Genomic DNA, 26,627 nt, shown 5'->3' on the forward strand with positions numbered 1-26,627 from the left:
ATATGTTATATAAATTATGATTATTTAGACATTTATTCACATGACACGCCCATAATCAACTCTCTTGCCCTTTGGATGGCGGGGATTTATACGGATTGAAACACGATCGCCATATAATGACTTAATTAAAGATAGGATGCCAGGCAACGAAACATACGGCCGCAAAAGCCAGATCGTCTGGGCAGTCAACAAGTGTTGTCGCATATTTTTTTCTTTTGTTAGTAATGAGAACAGATGAAAATCTGATTACGAGTAATAACACATAAAGTAATAATCAGAAAACAGTAGAATTTGTTTCGATTGTTTGTCTCGTGACCTTAAACAATTTTTATTAACTTTAGTCTAGCGCGTCAACAGGATATTTCAAAGGGATTAATAGACTTCTTCGTCTCATGACCTTAAACACTGTGTTAAAATTTAAAGTCAATCGGATATACTTGTAACTGTAGCCTCTAGAGCGTCCACAGGCAACTATGGACGCCGGGCGGACGCAAGAACGGACGGGGCGACGACAATATACGACCACATTTCAATGTGGGGCCCAAAATATGGTTAATCGAGACGAGAATTCGTCTCATTTAACAAGTACCGTTGTTATTATAATAAACAATCTATGCCACACCTTGTCAAAATTCCCCTCAGAATAAAGTAATTTGAATGAAATTTTCAATATATTCATTTTGTATTTTCTATGTTTGAACTTATATAGCTAGAACCGCCAGCTCTTTATCTAAAGGGACAACGTATAGTCATTCGGAATTCTATGTAAGAATAAGCTGTAGCGCCGCAGTCCGGGCAAAATATTCCTCATAGCACACTGTATGGCTTTGTCGGTCTTCATTAGCCCAGTCGGAGCAGAACAATAGGACGTTAAACCCCATTTTAATTGATTTTTGAGAATTAAGGTGTCCAATATACCCGCCAATTTCAAACCAAATTTGAGTCTCGACTGGTATGAGTGTGTTCCATAATAAACATGTGACGACTTGACTCGTAAACAGCTTGCTCTATGCTGATAAACAACTTCTTTCGGGACATTCCCTGGAGACAGCTGCAATACTCTTCTCACCACGTTTAGCCCTGGGTCAACACCACCTGCACTCCCAACTCCTCCTTCAGGATTAGCTTTCAATAAATTGTAACCGATTCCAACAAAGTCAATCCCTGGATTCAATCCGTTAACAAGTGGGACAATCAGCACCCATAGCACTAATCCCGATATCTAAAATAAAGATATTCCAACATTGCCTAAAATAGCAGATACCATGATTATTACATAATATAACCGAACCATTTAATAACAAGCTAACATAGTTTTAAAAAAAAAGATAATGGATAATAAATATATTCCAAATTTCATTCAAATTACTTTACTATTGGTTGAATATACTCATATTTTAAGCTTATAACTGTATTTATTGATATTATTAGAAATGAAATGAAATGAGGTAGACTGTGGAAGTTCGTCAGGATTTCCGGCGTGGCCCTCCTTGTCAGTGGATACCGTGACGTTAGTGATGCGATAGCAAGTGTACTGTTTACATTGGACACATATTGGTAGAATTGATGCCTTTTACCCATTTAACGACTTCGCGTACTATTTTATGTACACATTTCCACTAAATAGTAAATATCTTATGTACTTCCAACACATTTATTTAGTTTGTTCATAATATACAAAATTGATTTAGAATTTAAATTGCAAAAGAAAAATGTTAATATTGAGAGCTAATTAACTCGTCCCGATGTCAGTGATTTGGGCGGCCTAATGAATATTTACTGCTGATCGATTGAACAATAATTACGCCCAGTGATTTATTAGGAATGCAATGGGGTTTAGCGTCCTACTATACTGCTCCGGCTGGGTCTGGGGTAATGAAGACAGGTATACGCCATGCAGTGTGCTATGAGCGAAATTTTGCCCGGACAGTCTCGCCAACTGCCAAGGGTTCTCTTACGTGCACGCCAATGTGTATACGGGGAACCCAGGCTAGTGAGCCAACGTCTTGTTCACTGAGTCACCGCAGCTCCCATGATGTATTAGAGAGCGAGAGAACTGCAGTTTAACATCCACTCGGTCATTTCAGTACAAACATATGGTTCAATTTTATTTCAATAATTCGCTTGCGCTTTGGGGCCTTTACCAGTTGGGGGGGGGGGGGTGGCGGGAGGAACCTGAGAAAACCTACCAAGTTAGACAGACGGCCCTTGTCACATCAAGCGAGAATCGCAACCACGTCACTTGACTCAATGTTGTGATTTCACGCGCGAGCGTTAGACCACTAGACCACCTAATCCCCGAAATTATTAGAGCACTTTATCAAGTACACTAACATTATTAATAAAACTTACATGCATGGTGTCGGACAATCAAATAATCTATGAATAAAACAGTATTAATTGTAAATGATACACCTGCTTATCAGTGTATATTTTCACATAGATCGGCACGATTTTTATACGAGAGAGAGAGAGAGAGAGAGAGAGAGACTAGTATGGGTGTCAAAAATATTTGAATAACTCGGTTACGCTTAAGGCCAGGGGTCTTTAGCTGTTGGGGAACACCGACGAACAACAAGGAACGTCACACGGTTGGACAGGCGTGTTTACAACCATGCCACGCTAATAGAGAGAGAGATAGAGAGAGAGAGAGATAGAGAGAGAGAGAGAGGGGGGTGGGGGTATAACGTCCACTCGATAATAAAAACCTGGGGCCTGTTTCACGAAATCTTAACTAAAGATAAAATCAAAATTTTAGCAGATACTTCAATTTTTATTGGCTAAGCACTAAAATCAATCTAATATTATCCAATCAAATTACTAAAATTTGGATTTTATCTTAGTTAAAATTTTGTGAAACAGGCTCCAGGACATTTCTAGACTAACATATGGTTCAATTTCAATCTTTAGCAGTGGGGTTAACACAAACTACGATGACTTAGCGGGTCGGGCGCTGGCTGGCTAACCTGGAGAGAGAGAGAGAGAGAGAGAGAGGGAGAGAGAGAGAGGGGGGGGGTAACGTGAAAGGTCCTCTGTATTTTCCGGCGCGTTTTTCCCTTGTCGGTGTAGCCGGGCGGAGGATGTGGCAAGGGACATCGCGTAGTCGTTCACATCGGTCGATAAACTAACGTCCCGTGTAAGTAGAAGAACAGTTGACCAAGAGTAGGTCGAGTCAGGGCAAAATTGCCTTCATGGTACCTCTTCTGTTGCAACCAAGCTAGTAAAGACTGGCATATACCTTACAGTGTTGTATAAGGGACATTAGGCATGTCATTTAACAGAGATTGTTGGATTTAATTGATGATGGCCCCACTCCTTTTATCAGATTGCAATCGATCTGCTTGTGGACGAGACGTGATGTTACCTGACGTGGCATAAATTGTTGAGGTCCTGAAAACACGTACCATTGAGTCACTGAACCTAAGGACGTCGCCTCATCCCTGTCGACACACTACCGAGCCAAGCTAGAGGATGAACTGGAGAACATGAAGTCACGTCACTTTACCAAAGATGCTGTACAAGAGTACTTTAGCCACGCTCTAGCATGGACCAAGAAGTCTTACGGCAAGCGATTTCGGGATAGTATGAAGACAGAGCTCCACCGACTCCTGTCCACTCTGCCTAAAACTGTCAGTCCTCCTCCCTCACATATGCAGAACACACACAACCTTCTCCACGAAACACTAAACGAAACCACACCTAACAACAGAACATTATTACCTGGAGAAGGCATATCCATTAACACTCCCTCGAGAAGTGCACCTAGGCCAAACAGTCCACCCGATGCGTTGCCTAGCTCGCCGTCGTCCTCGGGTTCAATATCTCCACTGAACGCTCTCATCGGCTGTCTGTTCCCTAGATCGTCCACCATTCCTATCCTTGACACGACCAGGCTTTCTACAAGGACTCTCCACGAAGGAACCACACAGATACAAGGTAAAGATAAGAAGTGTTCATGGTACCTGCCACCTATGATAGCCAAGACCCTGGTTATTGGATCCTCTAACCTGACAAGGATAGTATCCTTTGTCGGGGACTGAACGACTCATAGCTATTCTGGAGTCAAGATGTGCCACATCAAACAGATCCTACAGAAATACATGGGACCTGCGCCCGCGGAAATGGTTATACACGTCGGATTCAAGTACCGGGTGGAAGCTGGACCAAGAATACACGAGCGGATGCCAGATCTGTTCGCGGTGGCTAGAGCAGATTTCTTAACAACCACGCTCTTCACCACACAGATCCCCACTTCTAGACCGCCAACAAAACATCAACAGATACAAGCAATTGATCTCCACTATACCTTCAGCATATGCCATTACAGTACCAAACTTCAAGGGCAACGTAGAATTGAAAGGAAGCGACGCCATCCACTTCAGCCCAGACACGGCGAGCGAGATCATCAACTGCTGGATGGGGAATTTAAACTAGAATCAGTGAAAAGAAATGAAGTCGTCTTTAGGACAGACAGTTGTCAATTTGAGCGACAGAACATGTCATACTTGCCAAAGGCCTCAAGTTTATTCCAACTCCAACTATAACATACATAGACCCCATTTTTCAGGCAACCGATCGCTTTCAAAGAACTCTTTCATTGACTTATGTTTTAGTAACAAACCCGGCAAAGGTAAACAAATTATTCACAGAAAAATCTACATAGAAACCACCGAATCATTGATTATCAACAGCACTTGTAAACACTTTCGACCAAATAAACACAGAAATATTATCCCTTCAACCACAATTACAAATACCAAATCTAAACCGGGCCGCAAAAACAGCATTAAATACCCTCAAAAAAGACAAAAGCATTATAATTAAGAAACGTGACAAAGTCTCGTACATACCATATCTCAGAGGCAGAAAAACAGTTAAAGCGGAAATTGCAAATTTTTAAGTTATATTTTTAAAATTTATTAAAATCAAGCCTGAAAATAGATGGTATCCATAAACAGTCCTACCTTGTTAAAGAATAATCCTATTAATCCTCTAATTCACTATTGCCAGCTGAGAAATTGGCAAAAATATCATTTTCCTCTTCATTTTCAAACGTTTGGAATAAGCTACTCCATGGTGGAGAATAGAAAACAAGGGAGGTAATTGTGTTATTATTTCCTGTGTAAATGAGTTTTAAGTGTGAGAATGACACCTATGATCGTATAATTGTGAGTTGACAACCTATTGAGCAAAAGACATAGAAATAATTACGTTTTGACTTTCTTTAAGTAATCCTAAACATTAGACTAAATTAGATCAACCCATCTTTAAGGACACCACAACCTTAATAAACCACATATTACATGAATTTCATGACAAGGAATACATAACAGCAAAACATTGTGATTATCTATCCTCTAAATCTGACTGCCAACATCGACATCTCTATACGCTACCAAAAAACATCAAAATCCAGAATGGTTTATACGTAATAAATTACCCAAGGGGCGCCCAATAATATCAGACTGTGACAGCGAATCATACAACGTATCACAATATATAGACCATTTCTTATTACCCCTAGCATGCCAACACGCATCCTACCTTAAAGACACCAACGATTTTATTCACAAAACCAAACAGAGCATGTACGTAGACATTGATAATAATACAGGTATTGAAGCAGTTAGGAAAGCATTTCTTAGGAACCCATAAGCAAGCATCCAGGAGGCTAATGAGAGAAAAATTCTGGATTTACAAATTAAAAACAACACCCTTTCTAGGGTTGAATATTCATACGGCTAACACAATAGTCCCCTTTGTGGTACCATTTAGTGCAACAGCAGCAAGTGCGTCCAAAATCATCAGAAAACACTATACTGATCTTCAGGAAAATCACCCCAAAATTTTACCACAGAAACTTATAATTGCATATTCTGCAAATAAAGATCTGAACATCTTAGTGCACAGTAAATTACACTAAATAAGGCCACTCCTAACCCTAACCCAAAAACAAACACTATATCAGACCATAGCCCTAATTCTAGTGTTACATAATGGCAGATCTTATAGACGCTTCGTGCCATCTTGACACGTGAAAGCGGAACTGCTTTTAACATCAACCTGTCTGCTATCGACATACTTGGTAGTCCTGATGGCATTCATTAGTCATTTCCATAATATAAGCTTTTGGTTGACCTGTTTTATTTAATTTCCTTTGTCTTATAAGCAAACTGTACTGAAATCAACTAGTGTTACATAATGGCAGATCTTATAGACGCTTCGTGTCATCTTGACACGTGAAAGCGGAACTGCTTTTAATATCAACCTGTCTGCTATCGACACACTTGGTAGTCCTGATGGCATTTATTAGTCATTTCCATAATATAAGCTTTTGGTTGACCTGTTTTATTTAATTTCCTTTGTCTTATAAGCAAACTGTACTGAAATCAACTAGTATTACATAATGGCAGATCTTATAGACGCTTCGTGTCATCTTGACACGTGAAAGCGGAAGTGATTTTAATGTCAACCTGTCTGCTATCGACAGTGTTGTCATCAAGAACCTGACATAAAGACACAATACTGTAACACTAGATCTAAACCCTACCCACTTGAAGGGATTAAAATAAAACTTCTTACTACTCTTTGACTGTAATATATAGTCAAAGAGTAGTAAGAAGTTTTATTTTAATCCCTTCAAGTGCCTGTGCTGTAGACAGTGGCGGCGCCAGATAAACGAACGGACTTGCGAACCTCAACGAATTCCCCTTATGAGCGCCAAAGTAGCGAGAGTCCATTGGGGACCTCGCCAAGAAAATTTTGGGGATGTGGGATTTATTCACCGTAGAAGGTATTGATTACCGAAACGTATCACAAATACTTTTTTTTATTTTCTAAAATTATTGGGGACGGCAAACAGAGGGCAGACCAGATTAATGGAGGGGGGGGGGAGGGGGCTGGCGCCGCCACCGCTGTAGAGTTAATATGAAGATGTTAGGCGTATCGAGAAGTCGAGCATTGCGTATTTTCAAATCGGTGTGTGTTCGGACTAACCTTGTAAAAATATAACACCGAGGTTTGCCAAACTTGCCAAATTTCGGTTTAGTGTTCTGATTTAAATAATAAATCTTGGTATATTATTAGGCTTGAACAACCCGAGATAGGCCCCGAGTTCACAAAACATTCTCAGAATTAAGTTAAGAATTTACTCAAACTTGTTCGCCTTATTTTAGCTCAAATGTATCCCTTTATAAAACTCTGTATCAAATACATCAATAAGAAACCCTTGTTTTGTGTTTCTGGATCACAGATATTTCTTATAAACAGTGATTGAAAGTTGAGTAAATTCTTAACTCTGAGAATGCCTTGTGAACTCGGTGCCAGATATTGTCCACAAAATACCCATGGCGATCAGCGGCTTGGTGACGTTCTTTTGAAATGTGATTAAAGATGCATTATGTAAGAGTCAAATCTGCCTAGTGCAGATCTTTATTTTGGCTTTAAATGTTATTGTCCCCCGCCTTTCGAAGAAAGCAGGGGACTATTAAAATGGGTTCGTCCGTCTGTCTGTCCGTCTGTCCGTCCGTCCGTCCGCTCTCACCCATTGGAGTACTGTGGTTAATGGTGAGTCATTTCTGTATTTCTGGGGTGATTTTTGACTTATGCGTTGCAACTCGTAAAATTACCACTTACATTTCCTCGCACGGTCAAATCATTGCATAAAATCGGACAAAGTGTGACGCAACCCATAAAATAACGGACGAAGTTCTGTCCGCGTTATCGTCCGTGCAAAACGGTCAAGACCGTGTGAGAGAGCAGTAAAATGAAGTTAGTTCCCTTTTTTTGGATCGATTGTCCAGTCTCAAATTTATTCGTAATTGGATAACCAAGACTATTTGAACTCGGTGAGATGTCCACACATGCGCAATGATCACGACTACAATTTGAGCTGCAAGCACGTGGTTGCAAGTGGATAAAATAAAGCTGCAATCTCACAAGCTTTTTTCATTATCAGAGAGTAAGTTATATTTTTTTCTTATTATTGTAGCGTTCGTTTAGATTAAATTACTTATTTCTATTTCATATGGTGTTTTGAGCGTATGTCTGAAACTAAATCTGGGGTTATTTGGCCGACAAGAAACTTCTGTGGCACTGACTAACCACGTCACATTTCACAGCCGCCATTTTTTTTTTTTTTTCTCGCACTTTTTCGTTTTCATCTCGGAAAAAGTCATATTCTGATACTCCACTCTTTGAATCCAACCGTTCATGTTGTTATGATGGAAGAAACATTCATGAATCAAGTATTGTCAGGCATATATATATTGGATATTCTCGTCTTACTCATTTTTTTGCTGGTCATTTTTATTGGATACCAAGTCCTAAAATTGTGCAAAGAAATTTATCTCCAACTTGTTCGATGGGATCCATCATTTTACAACATTAGGAGATAATCTCATTGTGTGTCTTAATTACAAACTGTCTCAACTCTCTGTTTCTTATATTCAGGTAAGAATATTGATCAAAGTGGTCACGTAAGAATGAATGTAGGACATTTGCCCCCCCCCCCCCTGGACATTTGCCGTCCCGGTCTTCTGCCCCCCTGGACGTCTGCCCCTCCTACTAAATGAAGAGGACATTTGCCCCCCCCCCCACTACCATTTTTCGTGGGATATGTTTAATTGTTTATGTGTTGAATATAATAAAAAAAATAAACAAAATTTTAACACATTTTATTGATAAAAAAAAAATTAATATAAAAATATTTTCTGAAAGCAGTAAGCCACTGCATACGGTTCAAGTGAATTTGTCTACAATTTTGTGATTAAATCAGCCATAAACTTCCAGGCACGTTTGCACAAGGTGTGCGCTGACGGCCGTGATAGACTGAAGACAGTGGAAATTTGTGCAAATGTCCAGGGGGGCAAACGTCCGTACACCCGTAAGAACAGCCACTTTGTAATTAGTCAAAAATATTAGACGACAAGGAGCTCTGTTGCACTTCGACTATACCTTGCCGTCTAAATGACGTCTGAGCTTCATTCTGTCTCTACCTTGTCAATGCAGTGCAAACAGGATTTCATGTTAAATTGTGATCTTACCGTGCATTGGATTCAACCGAATTCGCATTTTCCGGATAGGACAACATGTCCACACTAAAGTCCATTTACTTTGTAATTTGATAATGTGGCTAAGACAATAAGGTATGGAAAAGGCTGTCTGATATTCAAATAGCTTATATTCATTGAATAATTATTAATATTAATTTTTGGTTTTTGTATCTAGCACTAAGATGCCTAAAAGGAAAGACTCCTCAACCTTTGTTTGGGCTCCATTACCAGGGGCAATTATGTGGCCTGTTTTACTAGTAAATGAACAGGAGCCTAAAAAGAAAAGTTCTACTTCTTCTGTTTTTTGTAACTGCGATCAAACGGAGTAAGTATCGTAATGAAGATTTGTTTTTTTGGTTGGTCCTTTGATTGAACGTATCTTGTTCAAGTTGTCAGCCCATTTCATGATATTTAAATGTATTTAAACCATACTGAATTATAACATTTTCCACATGTGTAATTGTGTAAGGGATCTTGATAGAATTCTTGAAAGTTCCCCCTTAAATACGCCACTGTGTTTAAGTGTTTTGGTGGCTGTTAAAGAAATTAAGGGATCTAATTTTAGATCACATGTAAAAATTTTAACTTAATTAACTTTTCACCAGGTTCATGGTAAAATCTTCACAGATTGTACCATATAGAGAAAATTACCATCTCAAGGATTCTGGCACAAGTATACTTTATTGAAATTTCGTTAATTTTCTTAATTGTTAATTTTTCTTTGCTCAATTTGAATTGCTTTTGGAATAAGAAAATCCAGCATGATTAGATATATAATTGATTTTGATGTTTTATTTTGTTTTTACTAATTTGTTAATGTTTCAATTTTTAATTGTTGAAAAATATTTGTTGATTTTATCTTCAGGCCTAAAAAAAAAGGGTTCTGTTTCCGGTAACCCGACCGACCCTCTACAAATACCGCCGACTGACATTTTTTTCGGCGAATTATGAAAATAAAAAATTTTTTAGACCCGGCGACTGCCTGGTTTTGCCGCGGAAAAGTGAATTAGCCGACACCATTTTAAATAATCCTTAAAAAACAGCATATTACTGCTGCATTTGCGTTGTAAACACGTCCACTAGCTCAAAAGTTACGCATAACGGTGATCTCGCTGTTATTATCGGTACTTAGTTTTATTTCTAATATACTGAGTTGTAAAGTTTCTTTCTATACTTGGTTCAGCTAAAAGGAAACGAATGTTTTTTTTACGAACGAAGACAATGCAAGACGCTGCTTTATTTTCTGTAGAATGCAACGTTGTATTAATTTATCAATAAAACTATTGCTGATCATGGCAATTTTTATTTTTACTTAAATTGTAGATTTCTAAACATCGCAACGTACTTCTTTTTTCTGAAATCACTTGTGGTATAATTTTTAAACCTCCGCGCATGCGCAGTATAAAACGTCTGTTTCAGCTGATAATGATAACTGATAATGATAGCTGATAAATAATGGATATTATACGATGTTGCGTATATTTTAGTCGCTGTCGGGTCTATTTTATACAACGCTGATGTATAAAATTAGGCTTTAAAAGTAATTTAGGCCTATACATTTAATAGGCCGCCTCTTTTCTTAATTTTTGGAGGAAATAAACGACCCGTGCCGTACGGTATGGACTACCTGCTCTGCCAACTACGGCAACACGATGCTGATGCGATGTTATAAAAAGTAACATTTAGCGTCAAAACTCAAAGCAAACACAATTTGGGCAAACGAAAGGATAGAACTAAATATTAATAGTGTAGTGTTATAATATTTATAATTTGAAAAAAATAAGATAAAATAAAAATAAGAACCGACCGACCGAGTCTCGGGTTATAGTCAAAATGGCCCCAAAATTTGGTCATAATGGCCCCAGAAAAATGGTCAAAAAGGACTGCTACAATACATCGCAAGAAATTTCCAACTTGCGATAATCAATAATTTTCTGAGCCATATTGCAAGACTTACTTTTATGTTTATGCTAACTTACAAAGGGACATTGCACTTGCATCCAACACTTTGCAATTTATTTTTTAAAATATAATTAGGTACGTTTTTCGATTTACTTTAGCAATGATAATATAAATCATCCAATTTTTCTTTTTAGAATATCTCAAGAAAAAGAAGAAGTATGACACTCTTAACTGTTTCTTATCAGATATAAAATGGATTGAAGGTTAGATTTTTAATGCTATAAAAATAAAGATATCTGATATCTGCTGGCATTTATAATTTTGTGTAATGGTTGGATTGCCATATTCAGAAGATGTATGGAATTCGAAGTTTCTTTTAACCTCCTTTCTTTTTTTTTCAGAGATGATTAACCAGTCATCCCCAGGTATGAATTTAAGTGTACTTGCATTGCATTTTATGTTATAATATGATCGCATACTATTTATATGATTCCAAATCAATTTCAAGTTTTAATTTTGAGCAAACTTGCTTGAAAGGATAAAATCATAGCTGTGCATTTACAAGAAGAAAAAAAGAATCATAGCATAGCTGTACAGCTTTGTGACTTATAAGTTAAAGAATATTTTTAAATTGTATTTTTCTGAAATTTTTGATAGGGTATATTTTATTTCTGAAAATTGGGATTATGATATGAAACTGGAACTTCTTAGTTAAAAAAATAAACTTCTTAGTTAAAAGAAAGCCACATAACATTTTGAATGGGCTCCATAGAGAAAAAAAAGGAAACATACACATTTAACATAGGTGGTTGTATGTCTGCTGCTGCCACCCTCTTGTTTTAATTTTGCAATTGTTTCTCTTGTGTTTTTTTTTTATGTAGTGAAAAAAAGGTTGCAGGATGAAGGATCATTCACTGCTCAACACGATTCACCACCACCTACAACTCTCCCAGGAGCAACGCCACCTGCTGCACCTCCATCCATAACTCAACCAGATTTATCACAAACCACTACTGGACCAGTATTATTGCCACCTACAGCTCAGCCAGATTTGACACCACCCACAATTCAACCAGTTTTACCACAACCCACAACTCGACCAGATTTACCATCACCCTCAACACAACAAGTTTTACCACAACCCACAACACAACAAGTTTTACCACCACCCACAACTCAACCCGATTCACCACCACCCTCAACTCATCCCTATTCACCACCACCCTCAACTCAACCAGATTCATCACTACCCTCAACTCAACACGATTCACCACCACCCTCAACTCAACCAGATTCACCACCACCCTCAACTCAACCAGATTCATCACTACCCTCAACTCAACACGATTCACCACCACCCTCAACTCAACCAGATTCACCACCACCCTCAACTCAACCAGATTCACCACCACCCTCAACTCAACCAGATTCATCACTACCCTCAACTCAACCAGATTCACCACCCCCCTCAACTCAACACGATTCACCACCACCCTCAACTCAACCAGATTCACCACCACCCTCAACTCAACCAGATTCATCACTATCCTCAACTCAACCCGATTCACCACCACCCTCAACTCAACCAGATTCACCACCACCCTCAACTCAACCAGATTCACCACCACCTATTATGACACGACCAGATTCACCACCACCCTCAACTCAACCAGATTCACCACTACCCTCAACTCAACCAGATTCACCACCACCCTCAACTCAACCAGATTCACCACCACCTATGACACGACCAGATTCACCACCACCCTCAACTCAACACGATTCACCACCAACCTCAACTCAACACGATTCACCACCAACCTCAACTCAACCCGATTCACCACCACCTACAACTCAATCCGATGTACTGCCAACCACTACTGAATTAGGAACACTAGTAGATTCACTTCCAGGTACCTCATCTGGATGTATTCTTGGTACTTTGCAGTCATGCCAGTCACCACATTCAGATTATTCAGATTCACTTGCATCAAATACCACAGATGTACATACATCTTCTGTACAGGCTAATGGTTCCAAGCCACATCCACTGACTTGCTCAGACTATTCTGATGATCTTGTATCTTCAGGATCAGAATATGTCCCAGACAGCGACAGTTGTAATGAAGAAAAATCATATGTTAGTGACAGTGTATGTTCATCGCCACTGAGTGAAGTCTTTCCTATGCTATCTCAAAAGCCAAGTAGCAGAAAATCTGTGAATTTACATGAAGATGTTGTTTGTGAGGAATCCGATAGTGATGATGAAGATGTTAATGAAGAGGAGATAACTAGAGCCGCAGATAAAACAAGTATTTATGTTTTCAAAATTCTTAAAAGCTCAACTTCAAAAAGTGGAAGAAAGAAGAAGATTGATAGGGTATACAACAGCTACCAATATTGTCATTTATGTAAGAAAAAGGTGTCAAATTTTTCACAGCACATTTCTCGAAACCGTAATCTTCAAGCTCATGCCAATTGTGAACAGTTGTTAGATATATTACAAGATGAAGATAAGCATAGTAGAAACAGAAAGTGCACTTTACTGCGTAGCAAATTCAACCATGAATTTAACATGAATACATTAAAGCGTGGTAAAGGTGAAATCATATTAGAAAGGCGACCTCATGGAAAATTTGAATTAAAAGAGTATGGACCTTGCCCTGGATGCTATTTATGGTTGAATCATAAATTACTAAGAAAACATAAGAATGTATGTGTTGCTAAGTGTGATTTTTCCAAATCTGCATCATTAATTACACAGTCTAAAATTATATCTGGACGCATTCACACCAGTCCAAGTCAGACACTTTTAAATGAGGTATTTAGCTCAATGAACATGGATATGATAGGAACTGTTGCTCGCGAAGATCCCTTAATTGTTCAACTTGGGAATCAGTGGATCCAAAAAAATGTGGGAAATCGTCTTAAAAGAGGTGCTTACACAGGTCAAATAATGAGATTATGTGCCCGGCTCCTCATCAATCTGAGAGAAATAACACCTATTACAGAGGAACCAATTTTCTGGAATTACTTGAAGGCTTCTTTTTTTGATGATATAGTTGAGGCTACATTGAAAACTGCAAATGCTATAAGTGAGGATAACCTTGAAAAACCAAGCAATGCCCGTAAGCTTGGATTTGACATTAAAAAACTAATAAATGGTAAGATTGGAATATCGATCATGACTAATGATGAACCTAGCAGAAAGGAAGCAGAAGATTTATTAAAAACCATGGAAATTTTTTGGGGGACTAGGGTAGCAAAATTGTCAAATGTGATATTAGAGCAGAGAAAATATGAAAAACACAAGCAACTTCCAAATCCAGATGATATTGAAGAATTGAATAAAAGTCTTGAATGTTCTTTAAAAGGTTTAGATTTAACGACAACTACACTTGAAAATTTTACCAATGTTGTTGAAGTGGTTGAAGCAAAGTTAGTTATATACAACAGAAGAAGAGTTGGTGAACTAGAGGCCATAAGGTATGTCTCTACTGTTAATGTTAATTCCATTCTAGTTGATATCTTTTGTATAGATGTTGACATAAATTTGGTTGAGCCTATTCAAATGATTAATATTTTGCAAACCAGTATATATCGTAGTCATAATTGCAAACATGCTCTACAAAGCTTGGGCATTCTCCTTTTTTGAAATCAACTTTTATCTTGGAATTATTATATATGTTATTGAGTAACATTGTACCTTCTAAGGCTAGTCCATCTTCAGGATTTTCTCTATTTATGAATTTTGCTTTCAGACTTGCAGATTATGAAAATAGGAAAAAGGGTGAAGCACCACATCATTTGGTGGGTCAACTATCAGAGTTTGAGAGGAAACTTTTAACGGAACAAGAAGTTATGACAGTGAGGGGAAAGGTGTGTATTTTCAATCAGATATGATACTTAATTTCTATGAATTAGTAATCTCTTAATATCTTCATTTTCATTAGATTTTAATTTCATTTATATGTATATTTAATGATTTTGTCACTTGCTGCTAATTAAGGTGTCTAGGGTTGGAATCCTAGCCAAGGTATTGATCTTAACTTTGAAATTTTCAGCACGGTTATTCCTTGTCAGTGATGCCGGTCAGAGGCTGACAAGTAAAAATTAAAAAGTCGTACACATAAGAGTGCATGTTAAAGATCTGTGGACCATTGGAAATCGAAAAAGATAGGGTGTGTTTGTGCTGTTGTCTTGGGAAAATTCTTTCATTGCAGAATAGATGGTGAAGGCCAGTTCTCAGTAGCTGGAAATCTGTTCAGTTCAATAGAGCATTAAAACCATTCTTTCCCTCATTGTATATTTAATGTTTCTTTATGCTACTTTCAGACTGGTCGAGGAGTTCCTGTAATTTTACCTGCCATCACAAAAGCACCTTTAAGTTATTTAACTGACAGCTCTGTTAGAAGTGCTTGTGGAATAAGTTCCAAGAATGTTTATGTCTTTGCTGGGAAAGGTAGATATTGACTCTCAGTGTTTTAATTGTCATTGTTAAGTTAATATTATACAATTATTTCGAGGTGTGATAAATCCTTTTATTAATCAAATATAAAGTCAATTATTTTTTGTGACATTGATCAAGCGAAAGTTTGTATCAAGACAGAATTTAGATTTTTCTTTGCCATTTTATATATCCAGGATAAGTCAAGGAACTTTTAGTGGCTAATAGTAATCTTATTCTTAATCTTGTATTATTTCAGGTGAGGGGGTTATAAGAGCATACAATTCAGTTTTAAAGGCTTGTTCTAGAGCACCGTTGAAATCTCCACAGCTGATAACAAGCACCAATTTAAGAAAATACATGGCCACAGTAACCCAGGTAGCTACTTTATAAAGACTTTAATTGGGAGAAAATGCACTATAATATAGCAAAGTAGTAGTATTGTTAGTGATAGAGAATACCCTTTAAGGCATTATCATGGACCAGCTCATAGATAAATTCAGGGGCTGCGGAGCGATTTTTATAGGGGGGGGGGGGACTAAGCCCTAGAGATTTCAATATTGGGGGGGGGGGAGGGGGCTGAGCATTAACATACACCCCCCCCCCCCCCATAAAAAAAACACCTTTTAGCTGTTTTGGGTTTGTGTGACATTTGATATTTTCATTACCAAAGATATTGGGAAAGGGGGGCGGCTATGCCTTCAATTCCTGAATATTACTGTTTTGGTTTTTTTTAAATTTTAGGTATTTGACCTTAAGCCGAATGAAATGAATTGGGTTTTAGACCATTTAGGACATAGCATGGATGTACATAAGATTCACTACAGGTAAAATAACTGATTATTTTTAGTCAATTATTACTTTAAACCTTTATGTAGTAGCTCATGAAGCCCCAATATATTAGGTGACTCAGTAAAAACATTGTTAATTTCAAAGTTTTATAACTTTTATCAGTAATGATTTTTTTCTGAGCCATCTGCTATATCATTGTACAGTAGTATCTTAGATTCTGAAATACAACTTGCTGGGTTTGTCATTTTCATTATAGGGTGCTGACAATATTCCTAATTGACAATAATCATGGATAAGTTTCTAACGCTACATGCCATATGATTCAAATATTGACATAATTATAAGAATTTAGGCCAGAGAAATGCATAGTTCAGATATGAGCAACAAAATGGACAACATAAAGACACTTCTGATAAATAACTTTATTTTACATATATAATACAACATAGTCGCAATAAAACAAACAGAAATTCGAAGGTAAGAATTGTGTGATTGCAATCCTTCTGATAACCGAAGCGCCCTGTCTGGATCAATTTGCAGCCTTATGTCATCGACTTCCTAATTTATTTACAGTCTGATTGCAAATCAGAATGAATAACATATCAACATTAAATTTCAGAGCTTCAAGTGAAATACTTGAGAAGACACAGATAGCCAAGTTATTATTGTTACAAGACAGTAATCAGATAGGAAAATATAAAAACATGTCTTTGAAAGACATTCAGATTGAAGGTAAATTTTTATGCTTTTGAAATGAATGGACTAAATGGCTAATTCACATGTTTATTCAACATCACTTGCTAGTTACTGTTTTGTGGCGGGTGCTGTGCACAAGGCAGGGTATGCTTACCCCTCCGGAACACCTGATACCACTTTTCATGTCATATGGAAAGTCCACATAACTAGTTTTGTTTATTTTATGTATGCCTTGTCTTTTACTGTTTTTTAACAGTTTACTTTGTGTGGATATTTTTAATTGACTTTAATTTTAAAGCAAAGGATGATTCACGAACTTGTTTTACGAAATTTTTAAATTCAACTGAACACTGCATTTTATACATTTTCCCCATCATTGATCCGGTCAAGTAAAAAAAAGATGCTTGTCGTTCAAATAGCATGAAGACTTAAGACATGTGTGCTACCGGAGTGCATGTTAAAATCCCTCAACAGTTGAAAATTCAAAAAGAGTAGGTCTGTTAGTCTGCTGTCCTGACAAAGTATCCCACATTGCATGGTGAAAGCCTGTCCTCATTCGCCAGTAATCTGTGCACCATTCATTTGTTCAATCATTCCTTTTAGATTTGGTTATGGATGATCAGGTTCAAAGCCCAGTCACAGAAGACTTTGATAAACAGGTGTTTGAAGAGTCGCAAATGGACAGTGACTGTGAGGAAATAAAAGATAAACGAAAGCCTGCAGTTTCAATCAAGGTTAAGTGGACTCTTGAAGAAGACGAAGAGATAAAGCAGCTGTTTAAGAAGTGTATATTAAAGAAAAAAAGACCGTCTCCGAAAGATTGTCAGAAGGCTTTAGAAAGAAGCAAATTAAATGGTGGAGTCTTATGGAAGAGGAAAAAAGATGTTTTAAAAAAGAAAATGTTCAGGCTAATTGATAAGTTGAACAAAAATTGATTCAAATGACCTATCCTAATCTGTTTGTTGTATTGTCTTGCACTAACCTAAGGCCTGTTGTCAAAATGATCTAAATTTTAAATTGGAGTACTGATTTCCTTTTCTTTTCCAAATGGGCAGTATTTCACTTTGGTATTGTTTTAAGGGTATAAGCTAATAATATTAGCTCCAAAGCTTATTTTTTGTTATACAATATATATATATGAATATAGATATGGGTTTTCAGACTCAATTTAGAATTGTTTTTTTATTTTCTTGTAAATCCATCGGTCAGACTCTGACAGTCAGAGGTTTCAGTTTTTTTTAATCATGAATAAAAGTAATAAAAATACTTTTAATATGTACATGTATGTTGCTTTAAACTGAAGAATATGGCAATACATTTATATTGAAGATTGCTTTTATTTTTTAACTGTGCTGCCCTTTCAGAGAGTCCTTTAATTTATGAGATTTGAGGTGCATCAGATATTGTCCGAAGTCTTACCCTATTGTCGGACATTAAGGCTCTGTATTTCGAATACATGATTTCAAAAGCTTTGATGTGAAAATCTTGTAGAGAAGGGGGAGATAATATCTTATTGGCTTGTCCTAAGCTGCGCTCATCAAAGTAATGGGATTTAAGAGTTGCAGCGCATATGTCTGCCAAATATTGGGTCTTGTTCTGGGCTGCAGTCCATCATAGTCGGACACCTGGGCTCATTATTTCAGATGAAGGATTTCAAGGACTCGATTTCAAAACTCTTGTGGAGAAGGGGGAGATAATTTGTCTGTGGGGGTGGGTTGCAGCTCATTTCAACGTATATCTTATTGGCTTGTCCTAAGCAAAGGCGTTTTATAGCTGAGGCGCTGGAGGCGCCAGCCTCCTCGCGAAAAAAATCAAAGAAATTGGAAAAGTAAAACGGGAGAAAAATGCTAAAACCGATGAGAAAAATGAAAATGTACCCTAGTTAGGGGGCCCCTAAAGGCAGGCAAAAGGCCCCCACGTCTAACAAAAGGGCCCCTCTGGCCAAGGGAAAGTGCCCCGAGTCCTAGTCTATCGTTTTCTATACAATGTTACTGTCGCGTCCATTACTGAATGCGAATGCAGTCATTGCATTGATATAAAAATCATCAACCAAGACGCCCCCGCGAAAAGGCCCCTCAAAATAGTATAGCCTCCACCATGATAAACCTTAAAACGCCCCTGGTCCTAAGCTGCGCTCATCAAAGTAATGGGATTTAAGAGTTGCAGCGCATATGTCTGCCAAATATTGGGTCTTGTTCTGGGCTGCAGTCCATCATAGTCGGACACCTAGGCTCATTATTTCGGATGAAGGATTTCAAGGACTCGATTTCAAAAATCTTGTGGAGAAGGGGGAGATAATTTGTCTGTGGGAGTGGGTTGCAGCTCATTTCAACGTATATCTTATTGGCCACTCGGCAAACCTCGTAAGATTTCGGAATCTAAACTCGGCTGTATGATGAATTCCGCCATATTGGAACTACTTTAAAGGTACCGGATGAAACATGGCTGCGCCCATTCCAAACACAAGTTGGCGACCTATTTGGCTAGCGACCTATTCGACCGATCCAACTGTAAGATAATGACGAAATTACACTTCTATTCTGAGCTGAAGGAATGGATAAAAAATAATATATTCTACTTTCATTTGATAGACATAACGTTGGATTTTATTGATTGATAAATAGAGACTGTTGTCTTTACTCGAAATAGGTTTCCAACGAACAGGTTGCAGCTCGATCGGTCGAATAGGTCGCTAGCCGAATAGGTTCCCAATTTGTGTAATAGCGTCAAGTTTTCCTGTTAAAGTAAACCGGTAGCCGCATCGCAAATGTATGGGCGTAGGTACATATCACTTACTGTCATACATCCGAGACTAGATGTAGTTTACGTAGTTTACGGAATCTGTCGAGATTAGCCGAGTGTCTTATTGGCTTGTCCTAAGCTGCTCTCATCAAAGTAATGGGATTTAAGAGTTGCAGCGCATATGTCTGCCAAATATTGGGTCTTGTTCTGGGCTGCAGTCCATCATAGTCGGACACCTAGGCTCATTATTTCGGATGAATGATTTCAAGGACTCGATTTCAAAAATCTTGTGGAGAAGGGGGAGATAATTTGTCTGTGGGAGTGGGTTGCAGCTCATTTCAACGTATATCTTATTGGCTTGTCCTAAGCTGCGCTCATCGAAGTAATGGGATTTAAGAGTTGCAGCGCATATGTCTGCCAAATATTGGGTCTTGTTCTGGGCTGCAGTCCATCATAGTCGGACACCTAGGCTCATTATTTCGGATAAAGGATTTCAAGGACTCGATTTCAAAAATCTTGTGGAGAAGGGGGAGATAATTTGTCTGTGGGAGTGGGTTGCAGCTCATTTCAACGTATATCTTATTGGCTTGTCCTAAGCTGCGCTCATCAAAGTAACGGGATTTAAGAGTTGCAGCGCATATGTCTGCCAAATATTGAGTCTTGTTCTGGGCTGCAGTCCATCATAGGCGGACACCTGGGCTCATTATTTCGGATGAAGGATTTCAAGGACTCGATTTCAAAAATCTTGTGGAGAAGGGGGAGATAATTTGTCTGTGGGGGTGGGTTGCAGCTCATTTCAACGTATATCTTATTGGCTTGTCCTAAGCTGCGGGTCTTGTTCATCTAAGTCGGACACAAGGGCCCATATACATTCCAGAAACTTGAAAGATAATTTGTCTGTGGTCGGTGAACTGCAGGTCATATGTCGTACAAGGGACCTTTACACGACGGGCCCTCAAGCTTCTTAAATATAGTTATAGCTCAGTAGACGGGTCTGGTCATGAATTGAAGGCCATACAAGTAAGACGTCTGGGTTTATGATTCAATATTTGTGTAATATTGTGGCATTACCAAACACTCCACTTGTTTCATCATTATTATTATTGTCGTAAAAGTGCCATTGCATGAAATGAGTTGCAACTTGCCTTTTATCTGGATTGATCACCCCAGTTAAATGGGTCAGATAAATCACCCCAGTTAAATGGGTCAGATAAACCACACCACAAAAATCCATTTGTACGCCCCGCACCTCATAAGTCAAAATCCACATAAGTCGATTGAGCCGGTCCGTCCGTCCGTCCGTCCGTCTGTCTGTCCGTCACACTTTTTGGGACACAATTACTCTCTTCCTAATTGAGCTAGAATGTTCAAACTTGGTGTATGTGTTTATTAGGTCAATGCCTTGATGGAGTTCGAAGATGAGCATTTTCCGCTTAGGGTAAGCAGAGATAAGCAATTTGATTGGTTGATACTTTGGGGCACGATAACTCTCTTCCTAATTGAGCTAGAATGTTCAAACTTGGTGTATGTGTTGATTAGGCCAATGCCTTGATGGAGTTCGAAGATGAGCATTTTCCGCTAAGGGTAAGCAGAGATAAGCAATTTGATTGGTTGATGCTTTGGGACACGATAACTTTAGTTCTAATTAAGTGAGATTGATGAAACTTGGTGTATAGTTTCATTACAGTAATACCTTGACTAAGTTTGATAATGAGCATTTTCTGCTCAGGGTAAGCAGAGCGATACGCAATTTGATTGGTCGAGACTTTGGAAAACAATAACTCTCCTACTTTGATTGTTAGACTATAAGTAAAGATATACTGTTTGATTGTTCAATACTTTGTAAAAGATAATTTGTGATAAATTTATATGTGTCCTCTAATTATTTTCCTATTTCGGCGGGGGACATCAGCCTCACTGTTGGCTTGTTTAAATTATTATTTTGCCAAGCCCATAATCAACTCTCGAAATCATAGGATGGTTGTGATTTTCAATGGATATAAACAGGTTTAGCAGTTAATAATTTAATTTAAAAATCGATAAAATAGACCACACTATTCTTCAAATGGTCATAACTTCGCTCAGAAAGAAATAATTGCGTTTGAAATTAGCGTTGTTTTTAGAAGATATGTATGGATTGTAGTGTGGTTGCGGAGAGAGAGGGGGGGGGGTAAAGCCCACTCGACACAAACTAGGCCATTTCGGGACTAACATATCATTCAATTTTATTTCAATAATAATGGGAGGAAAACGGGGAACCCTGAGAAAGCCCATGAGGTTGGGCAGGCACCCTTACTCCTTGTCACGTACAACCGGGGAATCGAAACCACGCCAGACCTTATGATACAGCGCACACGCGCTAACCATTCGGCCATCCAATCCCCCTTACATTTATTCAAGTATGCTAGTGTACTTTTTAATTAATCTATAGTGTACTATATTTATATTTATGTACATAATAAAATATATATTTTATTAAAGATATGGAAGATTAGATAAAGAGATGGAAGTTCTTACTATAATAGTTAAAAACTAGTTGATGTAAAGGGGATATTCTGAAAATTTCAATCAAATTGCTTCACTCTAAGCAGAGAAAACCTTAGTTCAAAATCTTTGTAGCCTCGATTGTCATTGTTATCGCTGTCACGACAATTCACAAAGTTTCGGTTATCCATTTTTGCGTCTGATCATCAACGGGTGTTGAACAGCAGATCGGATTCATGTCCAATGAAAATCGAACAAATAAGATGGCACCAACAGTTGATTATGGTCTTTTCATGTTAATAAATTTGTCTAAATAATAGTTTATATCACATTTCAGGCCTAAAGAAAGACCTACAACAGACATATTTACCTCTTGTATAATGCATGTTTAATTGTACGTACAGTGGCATTAAATGCATATATTGAATTAATGAGCGCTATATTAAATGTAATAAACTAAAACTTAATTTGATTGACATCTTCAATATATTCCCGTTTCATTATCTAGTTTTTAACTATTATAACGAACACTGTCAATATCTTTAGCTGATAGTTTAGCCTGTTATTTGGGACAAAAGATGGATCGATAAATAATCAGAACTTGTCGCCGGTATTTATCTTAACCGAAGAATCTAATTAACCCTTACTTCATGGTTAATCAACATTGTAAGATGACTTCCTATAGTATATGGAGGTTAGGGAGAACACAGGTTGTGTAATTGTAATTAAAGTGGCTCGGAGAAACGCTCTGTGAAGAGACATTCAGCAAATTTAGCCAGTACACTTTAGCGCAAACAATAGTAATCGGAGATTATTGATCAAAGCCTCGTTGTGGCGGAGTCGACGGAAAGGTCAGTTATTATCCGAAAGTTGCGGAAAACAACATATTCAGATATTTCGCTTTCATAAACATCTATAGAAATTGTTCCGTTGTTTAAGAATTCTAGAATGATAATTCAGATGACAATTTAAACGTTTATTTTGAAATTACAGAAAAAATAAACACAAATGAATCCCTTGAACTAACCAATAATTGGTTCCAATGGTCATATTACAAACAGTTCCAAAAATTTCTTTTGAAATCTTTTTAAAGATTATATACACACCATTTTAGTGATAACAGAGATCAGTTTAGTAAATATATCATGTATTTACATCAGGTTATGTTCCAATTACTAAATGCCATTCAAAGAATATATTAGACATCAATATGGAGATGTGGCTGTCAAACTTATTATTTAAATAAGTAAATGTGAGTATAAGCTTATACGTGCAAGCAACAGTGTGACTTTCTTAATAAGATGTAGAAACAGTGACTTAACTTATGCTCACTCTCTCTGCATTCCATTGGATAGTTCGCACTGATGTTTGTATATATGTATTCATATCTTTCTCATTTTTTTATCTATTTGTGTGTATGCTTGATAACGACTTGTGCAACCTTGTTGAAACGTCGCTGTAAAATAAACCATAGTAATTGTTATCCATAAAAGTGTGTTTTAGATTTTGATTTACATCAGGTATGCAAATGCAAACAGCTACATGAATACAACAGAAACTAAACTACATCGGGAATATAGAGGATAACATTAACATGGTACATTTAGATAACCATTCCGTCCTCCTGCCACGACACGGGCTGAAATCGGGTGAATCCATACGCCGGTCTCCACCTCCTGTCTCTCCTCATCCCCACTCGTCTGTCAGCAAACTCCTGGTTATATAGTCTCCGACAATAGGGAAAATAGATAGACTCATGATCATATATGGAATTGTATATATGATTACTGACCACTGCGTATTCCTCTGAAGTCAGGTGGAGCTTGTACACAGATCACATGTTACATAGTTTGTAAATGACGTATGGGAATAATCACATGTTTAATTAGAACGTGACTAACAGAAGTATAATATACAGAGTTGGAAAGTTCAATATCATCTATTATCAAAACCAGCTGGGGTCAATAAGTTCACAGAATCTAAATAATAGTTCGTATTTCAGAAAAGAGAAAATTAAGCACTTTGTGGCAATTACTTATACTAACTTAGGTTGGTCTATTCTTGAAGAGGGGGTGTTGGATGGCCGAATGGTTAGCACGCGCGCGCTTTATCATACGGTCTGTCATTGAGTCAACTGGCGGGGTTTCGATTCCCCGGTTGTACGTGGCAAGGAGTAGGGTCGCCTGTCCATCCTCGTGGGTTTTCTCCGGGTCCTCCGGTTTCCTCCCACTGCTAAAGACCCCTACGCGCAAGCGAATTATTGAAATAAAACTTTAAAAAACATATGTTAGTCCCGAAATGATCTAGTTTGTGTCGAGTGGACGTTAAACCCCATTTCTCTCTCTCCCTCTCTTTCTCTATTCTTGAAGCATGAAGAAGATGGATCTCGGTGTACAGAATGCAAATTATTCTAACAAACCTCGATTACAAAATCCCGCTCCCCAATAATTTGATGCATTGTGTTTAGATTTACTGCCATTTTCCGATCCATTTGTAAAGTTTATGTTAAAGGAGCTAAATCGCTAATATTTGGGACCTAGAAATTGCCAAAAATGGGTCGCAACGCATATAATAATGTAATATGAATGTATATAAACTGAGTTACATTCAATCGTTCCTGTTTTTACTGTAACTTCTAATCAGTTATGTTCGGCGAAATACGCCAGAAGTCTCATGTGAATGGCAATCTTTAGCGTCTAGTTTTTCCAGTCTACACCGATGGTATTTATTGCGCATGCTCTCCAGATAAGAATATAGCGCCACCATTTGACGTGACTTATGGAATATGTCTAGCCCTGTTCTTTGAGTCCCAATTGATAGTTAATATCGAGGGTGTCTTGAAGTAAAATAGTAAGCACATAATATGCATATTTTATTTTAAAAAAAAATCTCTATATACATATCCGGTTTGTTTACCTCTGATTTCATGTTTTTCTCCATCTTCACGAAATTGAACCCAATATTCCGGATTCTTGATATAACGGTAAAGAATTTTTTTAAAAAAGATCTTTTATTACTGAAGTATTGGTCAAGAGTCACTTTCAGTACACTAGATGATGTAAATCTCAGCAAGTAGGCCTACCTAAGGGCAATTACAAAATAAATACAAAGCAACTATTCGATAAGTTAATCCACTATCCCATTCAGAGCCTTTCATAGAACAGATAGGACCTACTCTAAAATGTTTCTATAGTCGATTCATACTACCACGCCGTTTCTCTTGTTCTTGTTGTTCTTCTTCTTCTTGTAAGTGCGCCAAATTTAACATCTTGACGTCATGAGACGAAGACAATGGTATAATTTAAAGTGTTCTTACTTTATTCTTACAGGAAATAAATCAGTCGATATATATTTCTTCTCCGTGTTCTTGGTGTATTTGTCTTAACAAGTAGCCCACAGATATTCTCGCTTTAAAGATGTATCAAAGAGAGAGAGAGAGAGAGAGAGAGAGATGGGGTTAACGCGCACTCGATACAAACTAGGTCATTTCGGGACTAACGCATGGTTTAATTTTCTTTCAATAACTCGCTTCCGCGTGGGGGTATTTAGCAGTGGGAGGAAACCGAACCGGGGGTCCCGGAGAAAACCCACGAGGTTGGACAAGTGACCTACGCCTTGTCACGTATGAGAGAGAGAGCGAGAGAGAGAGAAGGGAGGGAGGGAGAAATGGGTTTAACGCCCGCACGACACAAACTAGGTCAGTTCGGGACTAACACATGGTTTAATTTTCTTTCAATAACTCGCTTGCGCGTAGGGGTCTTTAGCAGTGGGAGGAAACCGAACCGGGGGTAACGGAGAAAACCCACGAGGTTGGACAGGCGACCCTACGCCTTGTCACGTACAACAGGGGAATCGAAACCACGCCAGTTGACTCAATAACACCCCTTATGATACAGTGCGCACGTGCTTACCATTCGATCAACCCTCTAAAATGGATCAGGAAGCCCGCGTGGTTTAAAAATTTAACGTTAAAGTGGAAATTGCAAATGTTTAAGTTATATTTTTAAAATTTATTAAAATAAAGCCTGAAAATAGATGGTATCCATAAACAGTCCTACCTTGTTAAAGAATAATCCTATTAATCCTATAATTCACTATTGCCAGCTGAGAAATTGGCAAAAATATCATTTTCCTCTTCATTTTCAAACGTTTGAAAAAAGCTACGTGTGAGTGTGAGAATAAGTGTGAGAATGACACCTATGATCGTATAATAGTGAGTTGATAACCTATTGAGCAAAAGACATAGAAATAATTACGTTTTGACTTTCTTAGAAAATTTGAAATTCTCGCTTTAAAATGTGCGACTCTGTTTTTGAACTATTATCTTCAGAATCTAAATCTTATATAATGCTTGGCTAAGTGGGTAAGACGCTGGCTCGTTAGCCTGGAGGTCGGATGTTCCGTCCCTGTATTGGATGAGAAATGAAATGAAATGGAGTTTAACGTCCTACTGTTCTGCTCCTAGCCTGGGCTAATGAAGACGGGCGTACGCCATCCAGTGTGCTATGAGA

At 37.9% G+C, this 26,627-nt stretch overlaps 1 protein-coding gene across 5 annotated transcripts; it reads left to right on the plus strand.

Annotated features, from left to right (window-relative positions):
* Positions 1 to 7,689: 7,689 nt before the first annotated feature.
* On the plus strand, positions 7,690 to 19,751 carry LOC126828480 (uncharacterized). 5 transcript variants are annotated; one of them, XM_056103225.1, is made up of 12 exons: positions 7,690 to 7,960; positions 9,229 to 9,378; positions 11,150 to 11,218; positions 11,357 to 11,380; positions 11,837 to 12,943; positions 14,345 to 14,441; positions 14,717 to 14,834; positions 15,291 to 15,417; positions 15,662 to 15,780; positions 16,147 to 16,229; positions 16,814 to 16,926; positions 17,494 to 19,751. In XM_056103225.1, the coding sequence occupies exons 2-12, from the start codon at positions 9,315 to 9,317 to the stop codon at positions 17,823 to 17,825; spliced, it is 2,253 nt and encodes a 750-aa protein (XP_055959200.1). In that variant the 5' UTR covers positions 7,690 to 7,960; positions 9,229 to 9,314; the 3' UTR covers positions 17,826 to 19,751. The 5 variants fall into 5 exon arrangements, with proteins under 5 accessions (XP_055959200.1, XP_055959199.1, XP_055959201.1 ...); XM_056103224.1 differs by having other exon boundaries at positions 11,837 to 12,686; positions 14,034 to 14,441; XM_056103226.1 differs by lacking the exons at positions 11,837 to 12,943; positions 14,345 to 14,441 and adding an exon at positions 11,613 to 11,636 and having other exon boundaries at positions 14,791 to 14,834.
* Positions 19,752 to 26,627: the final 6,876 nt, after the last annotated feature.

The sequence above is a fragment of the Patella vulgata genome, chromosome 9 (assembly GCF_932274485.2).
Source record: "Patella vulgata chromosome 9, xgPatVulg1.2, whole genome shotgun sequence".
NCBI classification, from domain to species: domain Eukaryota; kingdom Metazoa; phylum Mollusca; class Gastropoda; family Patellidae; genus Patella; species Patella vulgata.